Source organism: Elephantulus edwardii, unplaced genomic scaffold, assembly GCF_000299155.1.
Source record: "Elephantulus edwardii isolate Elephantulus edwardi_28Jun2011 unplaced genomic scaffold, EleEdw1.0 scaffold00093, whole genome shotgun sequence".
Lineage (NCBI taxonomy): Eukaryota > Metazoa > Chordata > Mammalia > Macroscelidea > Macroscelididae > Elephantulus > Elephantulus edwardii.
The window spans coordinates 11,957,549-11,972,318 of NW_006399843.1; the positions used below are offsets into that span (position 1 = coordinate 11,957,549).

The following is a 14,770-nucleotide window of genomic DNA, read 5'->3' on the forward strand; positions in this document are numbered from 1 at the left end:
ACCCTGTGAACAATAGATCTGAGCCTTGCCCTACCCCACACCGTCATCATGATCTCCAGCGTGCTCAAGCCCATTGTTGTAATCACTGTGTCAGTCCATCTGGTTGAGGGTCTTCCTCTCCTCACTGACCCTTCTACCTTTCCCAGAATCATATATTTCCCCAAGAACCAGCCTCTCCTGACATGTTCAAAGTACATAAAATAAAGCGTCACCACCTTTGCCTTTAGGAGCACTCTGATCGCACTTCCTCCACTGGTTCATTCTCTTGGCAGTCCATGATACATTCACTACTCTTCTCCAACACCACCGCCCCAAGGTGTTGATTCTTCTTCAGTTTTCCTTATCCGCTGTACAACTTTCAGGTGCATAGGAAGCAATTGAAAAACACCATGGCTTCAATCAGGCACACTTTAGTCTTTAAGCAGAAATCTTTGCTTATTACCTGTCTAAACTACCTTCACAAATTGGAGTCTCCATTCCAATGTGTATAAATAGAATCACAGGACAGAAGAGTAAGAGGCAGGATCAGGTTTGACTTCGAAGTCTGACTTTGAAGTCTGTTCTCTCCCTATGCTCTGTGTTCCTGAATTTCACGGTAAGTCACTTCTAGCATGGAGTACCTGGGTGCCAAAACGATTAAGCATTTGGTGGCTAAGCAAAAGATTGGAGGTTCTAGTCCACCCAGAGGCACTTTGGAGGAAAGTCCTGGTGATCAGCTTCAGGGAGATGACAGCACTTGAAAGACAGAAGGAGGACAGTTCCACCCTGACACACATGGGGCCAACTGAATAGAACTCGGCTCAGTGGTTTGGGTTGGGTTTATCTCTAGGAGGAGGGCATAAGGAAGCACATGGGTCTTTTTCAAGATCCCCTGAATCCTGGTTTGGGGTAAAATCAGAATCTTGTATCTGTGGATATCTACCTTCAACCTTGACTTCATACGGGTGTATGAGGAAGGTTTGTGGGGAGGAAAGGGGAGGTGGGTTTCTTCTTCCTCCTTCTCAATCATAACTACTGAAGCTGAAGTGGAAGACAAATTCTGAATGAGTCAGATTCAAATTTGGGTATATAAGACTCCAGGCAGGGGTTGGGGGGAGGCATCCCCACATTTTCTCCAAGAGTGTGCCTTCTGCAGGAGCATGTGGATAAGCTGTCCCCTCTTCCTCTAGCTCTCATCCCGGTGGTTTACCCTGAAGACTAGAAGGAAAACCCCCATCTACCCCGGGGCCCAGCCTCCTGTGCATTTCAGGAAGTGGAGAGGGGCCCCCTGTGACTTAATCGCCTGTAACTAAAACACATCTTCTCAGTGAATTATAAGGATATGAAAATCCTCCCCATTCCATTTACTTCTACATTAATCTGTGTCTTTCTTCTGGTATGTCTAGGAGAGGACACTGCCCCCAGGACTCTTATAGTAAATTATTGGCAAAGAATGAAGCATTGAGTACCTTGGTCTCAATGAAACAAGAACAAAAAGAAGCTACAAGTCTCCAAATGGAAATTTAAGAACAGATTTAAAAAAAAGATATGTCAATAAGGAGTGTATTGTTGTTATTACTAAGGTCCTAAAGTTAGAATGGGGAAGCGTGTGGCCTAGTCACAAGAAGCTGCGCTGCAATCCCAAAAGCACATGGTTCAAGGCCATCAGCTGCTCTGCGAGAGAAAGGTGGGTAATCTCCTGTGTGATTAACTGCCTCTGGAAACCCACCAGAGGGTCAGCTATGGGTCAGTTCCAACTCTATGGAACACAACAACAGCAACAAAGCTAGAATCTTTAGAAGACTTCTTCAAAAAGCATGGATTACTCTTCAAATAAGGAGCTGCACTGCCAATTCAAAGACAAGAGGTTTGATCCACCAGCTACTCCATAGCATTTTTCAAAGATTTGCAATCTCCTCACATGTGATTTACAACCTCTGAAAACTCAGTAGGGCATCAGCTATGAGTTGATTCTGATTTGACAGCACATAACAAGAAGAACAAGAATTATCCATATTGGATCAAATTTACAACAGCAATTCAGAAGACTAAAGAGGAACCTTAGAGCCACTGAGTTTATGTTAATGAGGGAGGAACAACTCAGAAAAAGAGGGTGAAGAACAGTTGTACAACTTGAAGAAGGTAACCAGTGTCACCAAACTGGTCACTGTCACATACAAACTGATGAACTGGCATATGTTTTGCTATGTATCGTGTCACTAAAATGTAGAAAAATACATTTTCATGATCCTCACTTGAGATTGCAGCAGAAACTGAGACTCAGGAAAGTCTTTCTCTTTGCTCACATCCTGAAAGGCTAAATGTGAAGGGAAACCTGAGCATGAGGAAGGGTCCTGTGGTCAAGGCAGGTGACCCCAGCCGAGCTGAGGGCAGGCTGAGCCCTGGGAAGCAGGAGTTCTGAACGAAGGGATCCCTGAAGTCCAGGGCTAGCGAGTCTTATGATAGTAACCAAAAAGTACAAGAACATGACATTTCATGTTACTTATGGTGGATCTTCCCTTTGGCAGCTCATGGATGTTACATTTCAAAGGACAGATGTACAAGGTCCACCTAAGAATTCCAAACCAGGAGACCTCTTGTGAGGCCCAGTGAAGAGGCACCAGCACTTTTGATACTCAGCCAGAATTAAGAACTGCGAGAATTGATGCCTTTGAGCTGTGGTGCTGGAGAATAGTGTTGAATATACCACGGACTGCTAGGAAAACAAACAGATTTGTCCTGGAGAAGGTGAAGCCAGAATGCTCCTTGGAGTCAAGGATTCTGAAGCTTCGTCTGACATACTTTGGGCGTGTTGCAAGGAGGGACTGGTCCTTGGAGAGGGACATCATGTTTGGCAGAGTGGAGGGGTGGTGCAGGAGAGAAAGACCCTCGAAGAGATGGATTGATTCTGTGACTGGAGTGGTGGGAATGAGTGTGTTTGAGACGGCGAGGTTGGCACAGGATAGAACTGCGTTTAGGGCTCTTGTATGAAGGGTCACTATGAGTCGCAAGCACATAACAACAACAAAGTAGATGCTTGAGCAGTGGGCCTACTCTATTTCCAACCCTTTTAACCTCCAAACTTTCTACTGCCCAAGCTCATCACCAGTCGACAGTGTTTGAGCTACAGCCTGGCTTTCTTTGAGAAATGTCATTTGTTCCAAGAATTCTCTCCTGAGAATCCCTCAGAATGACTCCTGTTGCTCTTCAGCCCCCCAAAACTACTGCCATCGAGTTGATACTGACCCCTGAAGACCACCATTGGGTTTCCAAGGCTGTCAATTTCGCCAGGAGGTGACTCTCTTTCTTCCCTCAGAGCAGTTGGAAGATTTGAACTTCTGACTTCTCAGTCAGCAGCACAACATACAACCAGTTATGCCACCAGGGCTCAGGCACAAAAGCAATTTGTACAAACCACATTTATTTAGGGGTCATTTAGAAAAAGAATCATTTGGGGTAGTTTTTGTCTCTTCAATTCTTCCCAATAGCTCATCCACAAAGAACACTGTGCACATGAATGTTCTCATTTGACGGCACACCTGAGGCTGGTATGGTCGCTCCATCGGTTCCTCGAAGCCAATGCCCCACACCAGAGCCTCCAAGTCCATGTCCTACCCTCCCTTCAATAGGTAGGACCTGCTTCCCTGAATCTGTCCAGGCTTTCTACCAGGCTGGAAATGCTCCATCTTTAGTCCTTTGACCAAGCAATGTGGCAGGAGGGTAACTATAAAGGGAGAGTTAGGGGTTATTGGAAACAGCTGAGTAGACGATCTCTTCTGCTGTGCTTGGAAATGGAGCGAAGCCCCTGTCTTCTCAGAAAGGCTGCTCTGTCGGTGGCAATGCCCCAGATGACTTATTCTCAGGTGACCTGTTCGTCACTGACCTCACAGGAGGCCAGACTGGGTGCTGTGGGAGAGAGAAATGAAGAAACAAACTATATTTCCAAGAAGTACTTCAATAACAATGCCAGTTACAACTTACTGAGAGGTAAGTGGTAGCTTAGTGCTAGAACTCTGTCTGGTCTTGCATGTGGGAGACCAGGTTCGAATCTCAGTGCACCTCACACACGGGCACTGCCCATGGTCTGTCAGTGGACTTTTGTTGTTTTGATGTTGCTGTGGGTTTCACCAGAGCTTCCAGACTTAAGACTGAAAGACCTAACACTGTACTCTTGAAAATGAACCATTGAAAACCCAGTGGCTTACAAAGACCTGGTCTTACATCATGAGTTGGAAGTCAACCTGACAGCAACTAACAATAACAACAACAATAATACCATTCAATGAGCTCTCTCCATGTGCTCCATCTAATACTGAATTCCACATACATAATCTCATGTAATACTCCCACCTGGGATGTAGCTGTTATCTCCACCTTTTAAAGATGAGGAAACTGAGGGTTTAAGAAGCTAATTCACCTGCCCAAGGTCATCTAGCTGCAGAGTCAGAATAAGATCAGACACAGGTCTGTCCAACACCAAAACTTATGATTTAACCCTGTGCTGCACACACTCTGAAACAGTACAGCACCAGTTTATTTACATAAAATGAAGCAACTCAACAACAACAAATCAAGTAGTTTTTCCTTATCCCCACACCTGAGGCCTCAAGCTAGGGACCTGCAGGCCAGAATTCTCCCTCAAGTTTATTTAATCTAGTGCTTAGTGTTTTCAAATAACTCAGCCAGGCCCCAAAGGCTTTGTTTGCTTGATCCTTTTCAAAAGGACAGAAACACTGCTTCCTGTGGCATAAGAGGTTTATGCTTGGCCTTTAACTGAAACGTTGGCAGCACGAATTCACCTCGCCATGCTTGAGCAAGAAAGGCCTGGTGAACTGCATCAGTAAGAGTAACTTGTTGCTGCTGAGTGCTCATAGCGATCCCATATGTCACAGGGTGGACACCCCACAGCGCTTTCTTGCCTATGATCACTAGGGAGGTGGATCACCAGACCTTTCTTCTGCAGTGCCAACGGCTGGGTTCAAAACATGAACCTTCAGTTTAGTAACTGAGTACAAGCCATTTGCACCCCTCAGAGATCAGCCACTGAGAACCCTATGGTCCAATTTCACTCTGACACTCCTTGCATCTGCATGGGTTACAACAGGCTCAGCTGCCCCTGAGTTTGCTTTTGGCTGAACGCTGGACAAGGAGGCAGCTCCAAAGTCATGGCCCAAGTCATCTCTGTCCTTCAGACTTTCCGCAAACACTGTCACTCAGATGGATGAAACAGTTACAGTGAAACAGATAAAGCTGTATCAGCAGATCTCTGAGGTCCAGTACAAAGGCTGGCAGTTACTGTAACATCACATGTCAATAATGGAAAAAGGATGTGGGAGAAACATGACTGTATTCAACTGAAACATTAGAGTGGAGCTAATATCTGACATGATGGAACGCGGCCAGTTCTCTGATCTCACACTTCTGTGGCAGAACCTTTCCCAGCTGCAATCAGCTGGGAGTCATGCGCCATTGTTGTCAGTGCGAAAAGAACAAGCCCAGACGTCATTGCACAAACAGAACACTGCTCCCTGAATGGACATGATGCCTGTAATTCACCTACAAATAGCATTGTTTTCATTGCTAGCTAACTCCTTTCATCCTCAGCCCTACTCATTCCATGGTGAGGTGCCTTTTCTAGGTGCTGGACTTCCCTGGGGAAGCTACAAAAGTCAGATTCCACATCACTATATTGGATTCAGATGCAGCCTGCCTGTGTCGACTGTGAAGAAATAGTCCCAGGATATATTAAAAGAAATAAAATCTAAACATTGTAAGGGACCCTCCTTAGACCTTTTTAAAAGGAAGGAAAACAATCCACTGCAAAGAAACATTTGCCTAAGGATCTTAACATGCTTCCCTTGCTGGGCTGTGTTTGAGCAGGGAGTGCCAATCTGGTTATCAAATTCTGGGTTATATTGAGGGAGGAGCAGAAAGTGGGATCTGGTTTTGACTCGGGAGTCAGTGGTGGTGCAGTTAACGTGTTCAGCTGCGAACTGTCAGGTTGAAGGTATGCGTTTACTCAGAGGTACCGTGAGAGAAGAACCTGCTGATTGACTTCCAAAGAACCAGTCACTAAAACCCCTACGGAATAGAAAGGTTCAGTGGGAATTCAAAAGGATGGAGTACTAATAAGCGTGGAGCAAAAGTCATTCCTTTTCTAAAATTCGTATACAATGAATATGAATGATTGTATGAAATAAAATGTAAGTGAAAGATTGTATAAAACACAATCATACATGAATGAAGATAAATGAAACAATGTATACCAAGTATGGGGGGAAACAGAGCAGATTAATATGTTGCTTACAAGGGACTCACCTTTGACACAAATAGGAATATAACTTTAAAATGAATGTCATATAAAGACAACAACAACAAAACCCCCTATGGAGCACAGTTCTACTCTAACACATCTGGGGACACTTCGAGTCAGAATCTGACTCCGTGATTATCGGTACTTATTAAAGACTTTCTCTACCCCAAATGAAGGTGCTTCCACTTACCATTAAAATCAATGATCTTTAGCAATGACTTATCAGTCCCGAGAGAAGATATAAAGTTAAGTTTGTATTACTCTTCTGCCCATCAATTTCCCCCTCATCAATTTCTTACACATTCCTATTACTAAGAAAAATCTTTGACTTCAACAAAAGGCCACCCCAGGTGACCTAGCCAAGTGGACAGTCCGAGAGTGTACCATGTCCTTCCCAGCTCCGCCTCCCTCCCCTAGTCACCAGCTCAGCTGTGACCCAGAATAGTTCTCACCATGGTCATGTAGGTTGGCTCTGATTTCCCAGCTGATTCTTCTTCCTCCGTCACTTCTTTTGTATTTATCGAGGTATAAATGTGTTTCTAAAGGGAGAAAATGGCATGGAGGTTTCTAAAGAATCTTAAATGCCAGAAAAAGCTTTGTCCCAGAAGAAAGAACAGGAGTGTGGCATGACTGTGGAGAAGCAAAAGAAAACATGAAGGTGTGCTACTATGAAGCAAATGCTTAGTCTCAGAGATCAGAGATGGAAAGAAATAAAAGGAAGGAAGGAAGGAGAGGGAGGGAGAGGGGGAGAGAGAGATAGATGAGAGAGAGAGAATGAGAGAGAGAGATCAATCCCAGGGCTTTCAAGGAAAGAGAAATCCCCAAGCATCCTTCCTATATAACACACAGCTGGGGCCCCCTTACTATATCTTGCTTGATCAACATCCCCAATAAAGCCAAACTGGACCTGTTGCAATCAATGATAGATTGTATGCACTGACAGTAAGCCAAGTCAATAATAAAAATTCCAACTTGGAGTATTCTTTTGCTTCTAATGCTCAGTTCTGAATGGTCCTGTATTAAGAGCTGACACCAACTTTGATAGAGTCTTTGCATTTCATACAATTAATATTTCTTAAGGGTTGTCCAAGCTGCTGTTCCAAGGATACTATGGCATAATTATAAATGAGATCAAGTCAACCATGCACCCTGGAGAGGAATTGTTTCTTTGACTCTATAGCTTCATCACTAATACCTAAATGATGATGGTTTGGAATGACTGCAGGCCTATATTTAAGTTTTCTCTAAGTAAAGAGACTTCAAACTACAGCTTTAATGCATGTGTCCTCACTATGCCTATTCTAAAAATAAGCTTTTTAAGAAAAATCTGACTTTTTTTACAGTCCTTTATGTAGCATGATACCTCAAAAGAAAAACTGAGAAAATATTCAACTAAAATACAAACTTAGTAGCTAGGAGATTAAATTGTTATGAAATGTGAAAAAAAGAGTCTCTTACACATCAAAAAAAAGTTTACCACTCCTATTCTCAGATAGATCATCAACCACCAGTATATTCAGAGATTTAACAAGAGATAGGAAATCAGTATCTTTAACAATTCACTTCTCAGTCTTCCTAAAAATGAATTCATCAGGAAAGAACACTTAGGAAGCAAATGCCTTCCTTTAAGGACTTGTACACCAGTGGCCGCTGCAGCACTATTTGTAACAGCCAAAAGGTGAGAACAACACAAGGGCCCATCAACAAATGATGGATAAACAAATGGAGTGCATTTGGTTTATGCATCACGCATGCAGGGGATGCTGTTCAGCCAGCCTTAAAGAGAAGCGAGTTCTGATGCATGCCACAACGTGCACGAGCCATGAAAGCATCATGCTGAGGGAAATACAGATACTGATAATTCCACTCACATGAGATAGTTAGAAAGGGCAAATACACAGAAATAGAAAGTCAGTTCATGGTTACCAGGGGTTGGAGGAGAGGGAAAACAGGTGTTACCACTCAGTGAAAGCGTCATTATGACCTGGAACATCTCATCAGCAATGTGCACTGTGTAAGCTTCCTAAATGGACAGTAGTGATGGCTGCACAATTTTGTAAACATATTTAATGTCACTGGATTGCACACTAAAAATGGCTAAAATGACATTTTTTGTTGTATATGTTTAACCACAAAAAGTGTTATTGGTTGTTATGTATTTGAGGTGGTTGTTGTTATTTATGAGTTTGTTTTAAGTCAAACATGCTTGTTTGGGTGAGCCGTTCAGGTAGCAAATGGTGACAAATTATTTGTATCGTGTGGATGTTTCTCTCTAACTGAACTCATGCCAACAGTCTAGTTGTCATTGTTCCTCTGTATGTTTGGCAGAGACCCTTGATGTCCCCTGAGATCATAGCACTTTGTGATTCACATCTGAGTAGACTCTGACCTCTATGCTTTGTGCTGGCAGCTGTGTCCATAAGCCAAGTGGCCTATTAGCCCATTAGCACCATCCAGCAACTCTTTTTCAATTCTCAGAGTCCTTGTATGTAGCCCATGACAAACTAGTACAAAGGGGAAAGTCCTTCTAGTCCTTTCTTTCGAAAAGTGCCTATTGCAGATTGGATTGCACCCTGCAAAAAGATAGACTCTCTGCCCTGTACGAACTGTAAACGTGGCCTTATTTGGAAGTTGGGTCTTTACACATGTTATCAGTTAAATGACCCTGTGGTCATATAGCGCGCCCTAGTTCCACCTTCCCTGCTGTTGTTCGATGCTGTCCAGTCAGTTTGTGTTATATGGCCCTACTGTGCACAACAGAACACAGCACCATCCAGTCCTGGGCCACTGCCACCTGAGTAATGTCCTTATAGACGAGGAGAAGAGGCTCACAGAGGAGCAGAGGGAGGAAGCCCTAGTGAAAGTCACCCACAAGCCAGGGAATGCCTGCGGCTGCCAGGAACTGAAATACACCAACATCTCCTCCTAGTGCCTTTGGAGGGCGCCTGGCCTGGCCTCCTTCCTCCAGAACTACAAGGCAGCACATCTTACTCCTTTGACATCACTTGAATTGTGGCACTTGTGTTAGGGTTGTTGTTGTTGTTATGTGCCGTCGAGTCGCCTGCGACTCATAGCGACCCTATGTACAACAGCCCTAAACTCCGCTCTGTCCTGTGCCAATCACACTGTCTCTGACACTCCCATCCCAATTATCCCAGTCACTGAATCAATCCACCTCATAGAGGGCCTTCCTCTCCTGCTCTGTCCCTCCACCCAAGCATGATGTGTTAGGGTAGCTCTGGGAAATAAACCTACGCCCTGCATATTTCATCTTAACCATTAACTCGTGAGCATAATCATAATATTTACAGAGTGCCTCATCAATTACACAGCACTTTCCTATCATTCTCCTTGAGTCATACAATTAACTCTGTGATGCAGGCAGGCAGAGATTCCTGACCTTCTACCTAATGCTCAGGAAGGTGGCACAGTCAAGCCTAAAATTAAGCTTCCTAAGTCCTATGCTCTGGGTCCTCTGCCCCCCACCAGGATCCATAGCCTCAGTTGGTCTGCCTACCTCACCCCACCCCAACTTCTAACTCAGAGGCTTTTATTACAATGATTGGGATTTTCTGGGTCCCTGCTTTGTGCCAGGCATGGACCTAACGCTGAACAAGGCACAGTTCAAAAGCACTGAGAACACATCAGTCTGGCTCGGTTTCCCCCCAGTTCACACATGCTCCTAGGACAGACCAGCAACACAGCAGAGAGCTCTTCTCTCACCTCTGGCATCACTTTCTTTGTGTTCTCCAGGCTTTTGACCAGGGTCGTAGGATTCTCTGAACTGCAAGGCATGAAAAACAGCTGTAACTAACCAGTCAACGCCACACATTCCAAGATGCCCACCTGGGATCCCCAGGGAGGTTCATGCGGAGAGGGCTCTGGTGGAGGAATACGTAGTTGTTCTAGATACACACAGCCAGTGCTGCCAGTACACCTTGAAATGTGAGAATGCCCAGCTCCTTGTGGAGAGCAAGTCTCTGTTCTAAATAGTCCTGACTTGCACGTCAACCAACTCTTTGTCTATAACGCTGTCATTATGTGCCATTATGAGTTGGAACCAATGCACAGCTGATCCTCCAGTAATTTTTCAGAGGCAATAAATGACATGGGAGGAGATTGCTGGTGGATTTGCACCATGTGTCTTAAGGCTGCCAGTACAATGCATCACCATTACGCACCCGAGCTCCTATTATTCATCTATAACAGTGGATACAATTATAAGTGAATGAATAAAGAAGGACTGTGGAATTCGACTCCCTCCCTGGAGATCTCCCTATGCATTTAGAGTAGAATCATGACATTTCTATTTTAAACCAAGAAGTGGCTGAAAAAGAACTCCAGCTACCTCTGCTGCCTCCCAATGCCACTGTTTCAGCCAGGACTGGAATCCCATGTGACAGAGTTCAGGCTGCTTGAGAACAGAAAACACCTCCTCCAGCAGATGCAATCCTAAGAAAAAGCCTACTCACCAACCTACCCCAACCCTCACCCCTGTCTTCTGACAGCCAGGCACGTCCCCTTCTCTGCCCCAGCACACTAGCTCAAGAACACCAGTGTCCAGTTGTTCATAGTCACATAGCAATTATTAGAGTCCAGGGAACTTTGGACCTCAGACCTTATCTCAAAATGTAGAAATGTTGCCCTTTTTAGAGATCTTTTCAGCTCAACAAACAAAACAAATGGGCCACGCCATACCTCAAAGATGAGGACCTGGTCATTACCATGCCAGTTGGCCAGCTTAGAAAATGGGGAATAGAATTTACATTTAGTCCTTCTAGGGCCACGCACAAGCTAGATACTATTTTATTTACTCTTTATAGTACTAATGGGAAGTTAGGGAGACCTAGATGTGAAAAAAAATGTAATTGATTAATACTAATGTCTAATAAACCTTTTGTTGTACATTGCCTTTCCCTTCATGGATATCTACATTTTACAGATAAGAATTGTTGAGCCTGAGACTCTTTTAGAAACTTCCTCCATCTGTACGTGGCACCAGGGTTAAAGCTGGCATTGTTCTTGGAATGTTCTAGGTACTCCTCAATGTTTTGAGGAGTCAATCCAAGTTAGCAACCTGTAGGCACTTGTAGAGGGAACTCAGGTGGCCTAGAGGCAAGAAGCTGTGCTGTAATCCTGAAGGCACGCAGTTCAAGGCCGCCAACTGCTCCGTGGGAGAAGGATGGGCAATCTCCTCCTGAGTGATTAACTGCTTCTGAAAACCTTGCTGTATGGTCAGTTACAGGTCTGTTTGTGGAGCTCTGATGGCTTGTTGTTGTTGTTAGGTGCCGTCGAGTCGTAGACAAGTCATAACCCTATAAATGAAAGGCCTGAGCACTGTTCATAGAGTTTCCGGAGGCAAGCCATTTCGGAAGTGGATGCCACTCCTGCTTCCAAGCTGGTTCTAATCGGAAGTTCCACCAAACACTGTCCGCCATGGGTAACCATTAACACATTTGACACATCAGTGTCACAGTGTTCAGTCTCACAGCAACCATGAGTTACCTCTGTACAGCAAATGGACAGACCAGTGCTATACCACCTAGAAGAATGTACGACAAAAAACAATTTAAACCAGACCTGGGGGCCACAGATTAAAATCACCCTCTTTGGGCTTGGTAGCATAACTTTCTTTCCACTAGGCCAATGTAGCTCTCTCTATGTTGTTATTGTTATTGTTGTTAAGTGTCATTGATTAAAACAAGCTTGGAAGCAGGAGTGGCATCCAGTTCCGAAATGGCTTGCCTCTGGAAACTCGATGAACAGTGCTCAGGTCATTCGTTCATAGGGTCGCTATTGAGTCGTCTACTACTCCCCTGCACTTAACAACATCTGATGGTTTAGTGGTACAAAATTGTGCTGCCAATGCAAAAGTACAGGATTCAAATCCACCAGCAGCTCCATGGAAAAAAGATGGGCGTTCTTCTCACGTGTGATTTATCGCCTTTGAAATCGTGTGCTTTGAACCGCCGGAGCTATGGGTAGGTCCCATCCGATGGTGAACGTCAGTGACAGGCATTTGTCCAAGGATGAGGGAGATGCAGTTGAACCAGCAGGGGGCAGCAGAAATGCAGCCGGCTTTGGTCCAAGGGAGGAGGTGGAGCCAAATAATTCCTGCAAACACCCCAACTGTGAGCTCTGGGGCGCTCCAGGTGCAGGCCAGCTTTTGGCCTCTGATCTCCTGATCATCTGCAAGTGCTGTATTTGCCATTGAATATGTTTTTCCTGCTTTTTAATTTTGGTTTAAGGTGGAGCCAAAAACCAAACCAGGGTTAAAGCTGGGAAAGAAACCATAGAGGGTGTTCCCCCTCAAAGTGCAAGGGTTTTTATTATATTTTCTGATTACAAAGTTATATATTCTCATTGTAAAATAATTAAAAGACTATGGAAACGTAGACAGAAACTGCAGGTACCCAGTAAACCTCCCATCCCCGTTAGGATCCATTTTCTCTTTTATCTCAGATATCACTGTTCTTATAATTTTAGAATTATCCTTCCAAACCCCTCTCAGTGCAAGTATAGTCAAGCAAATCATTAAGTGTGTATGCTACTGAAATGAGCATTATTTTGTTTTTATTTTCACAAAAATAAGGTCATACCAGAGAGCTCTGGTGGCTTAGTGGTAAACCACCACGGTCAACCCAAAGGCATGTAGTTCTAATCCACCAGCTGTTCGATGGGAAAAAGATGGGCACTTTCCTGTGCAATTTACAGCCTCTGAAAACCTGCTGGAGGGTCAGCTCTGAGTTGATTCTGACTCAGTGGTACTCAACAACAACAACAAGAAGGTCATCGAGTCCCTTGTCAGTACAGATCTCACTTATCCTTCATAAGGGTTAAGCCAGATAACACTGAACAGAATAGCAACTGTTTAATTGCTCCCTTTCTGATAGACATTGAGGGTGGTCCAGCTTTTAATTATGACCAACGTGGCAGTGATTATGTAGAAACAAATCTCAGCATAACTGAGCATAGTCTGATTTTTTTTTTTTTAATTAATGGGCACAGGGCTAACTGCTGTCCTTCATCTTAAGGGGAAGTGAGACTCGCAGGAAGGATGTGTTCCAGGTCTCTTGGCAACCTAGTAAGAGTAGACTTGGGGGGGGGGGGAAACAATTAAAAAAAAATTAAAAAGAAAAGAGTAGAGTTTAGATAGCTAATTTTCGGTTCCATGTTCTCAGTTCTCCCACTTCATAGCAAAGACCCTCAAAGAGGGCAACAAAGTGTAACATCAAATAAGAGAGCTCTGCAGAATGGGCTGCAGACGTGGCAGGCACAGGGCTGCCTGCAGAATCCATGCTCTCTGGGGAACAGGACATGAAAGGGAGAGTTACCCAGTCCTAATGGGGTCCTTGCCTGTGGACTCTATCTCAACAAGACACCATGTGTCCTGCTCTCTTATTTCCTTTATCTCTCAGTTGGTATCTGAGAGATACAGAACTGCCAACAGCTACTAAAACACAAGTGCTATGTCAAACACATGCCTTCTTAGACTTGAAGAGCACCCATTCCACAATCACCTCCCTCCTATGTAGAAAGAGGTCCCTTAAAAACAACAGCTTAACAACAACTGCCAAGGCTCCAAATCCGAGCTTCTAAATTAAATGTCTGGCATGGGTAATTAAAAATTCATTTCAGGCATTCAATGGTGCCCTTGTAGTTCTTGCATAAGATTTCGCTTCTTAATTATGCTCTGCTTAGATTGCTGTGTGTAAAAGTTCGTCACCTTCACGTGATACAGGCAAAGGAGTGGGGAGTGGGACTGTGCCAAGAGCATGAGCAAAGGACATAGGGTGACTGTATGGATGATGTCTGTAGGATGAGACAGTTCTGTTTTAATATACCCTCCATGGACAAACAAAACATCCATCAGCATAAGAATGAATAAGCAGAATGTGATGTGTATGTATGTGTACAAGGAACTAACATGCAGTCATAAACAGAAATGACTTTCTGATGTGATATAGGGTGACCCTGAGCACATCATGCTGTGTGGAATAAGGGAATCGCAAAAGACACAAATTCTGCACAATCTCCCTTACATGAAAGAATCAAATATACAGAAAACAAAGAGCATTAATGGTAATCAGGAACAGAAAGAAGGATGAAAGGAGTGTTTGTTTTGGTTTGAGGTTTTTATGGGAAGGAGAGAGTAAGCACTGAGTTTATGTCAATGGTGTTAGAGTATTTTGGGGAAGAATATTAGCAATGGTTGGTATACAGGGAGAAAAACCCTTACTTTAATAAAAACTGCTGCTGCTGCTGGTGGTGGGCCAGAACCAACCCATAGCTGAGCCTCCAGTGGGTTTTCAAGAGGCAGTAAATCACAGGGGAGGAGACTGGCCATCCTTCTCCCACAGAGCAGCTGGTGAATTTGAACCACATGCCTTTGGGATTCAGTGCAGATTCTTCTCACTCACTGAATATATTTTTAAAATTAAAACGAAAGATACTATTGGATAAGTAATACAAAGTGCA

At 44.0% G+C, this 14,770-nt stretch overlaps 1 protein-coding gene across 1 annotated transcript in view; it reads right to left on the reverse strand.

The window, feature by feature from the left end:
- AMICA1 (adhesion molecule, interacts with CXADR antigen 1) overlaps positions 1–14,770 on the reverse strand; it is a 43,308-nt gene that overhangs the window by 5,739 nt on the left and 22,799 nt on the right. The window contains exons 7-9 of the mRNA XM_006890884.1: positions 10,016–10,076; positions 6,745–6,831; positions 3,863–3,885 (exon numbers count right to left, since the gene is read on the reverse strand). Coding sequence (XP_006890946.1) covers positions 3,863–3,885; positions 6,745–6,831; positions 10,016–10,076 — 171 coding nt within the window. The remainder of the gene's footprint in view (positions 1–3,862; positions 3,886–6,744; positions 6,832–10,015; positions 10,077–14,770) is intronic.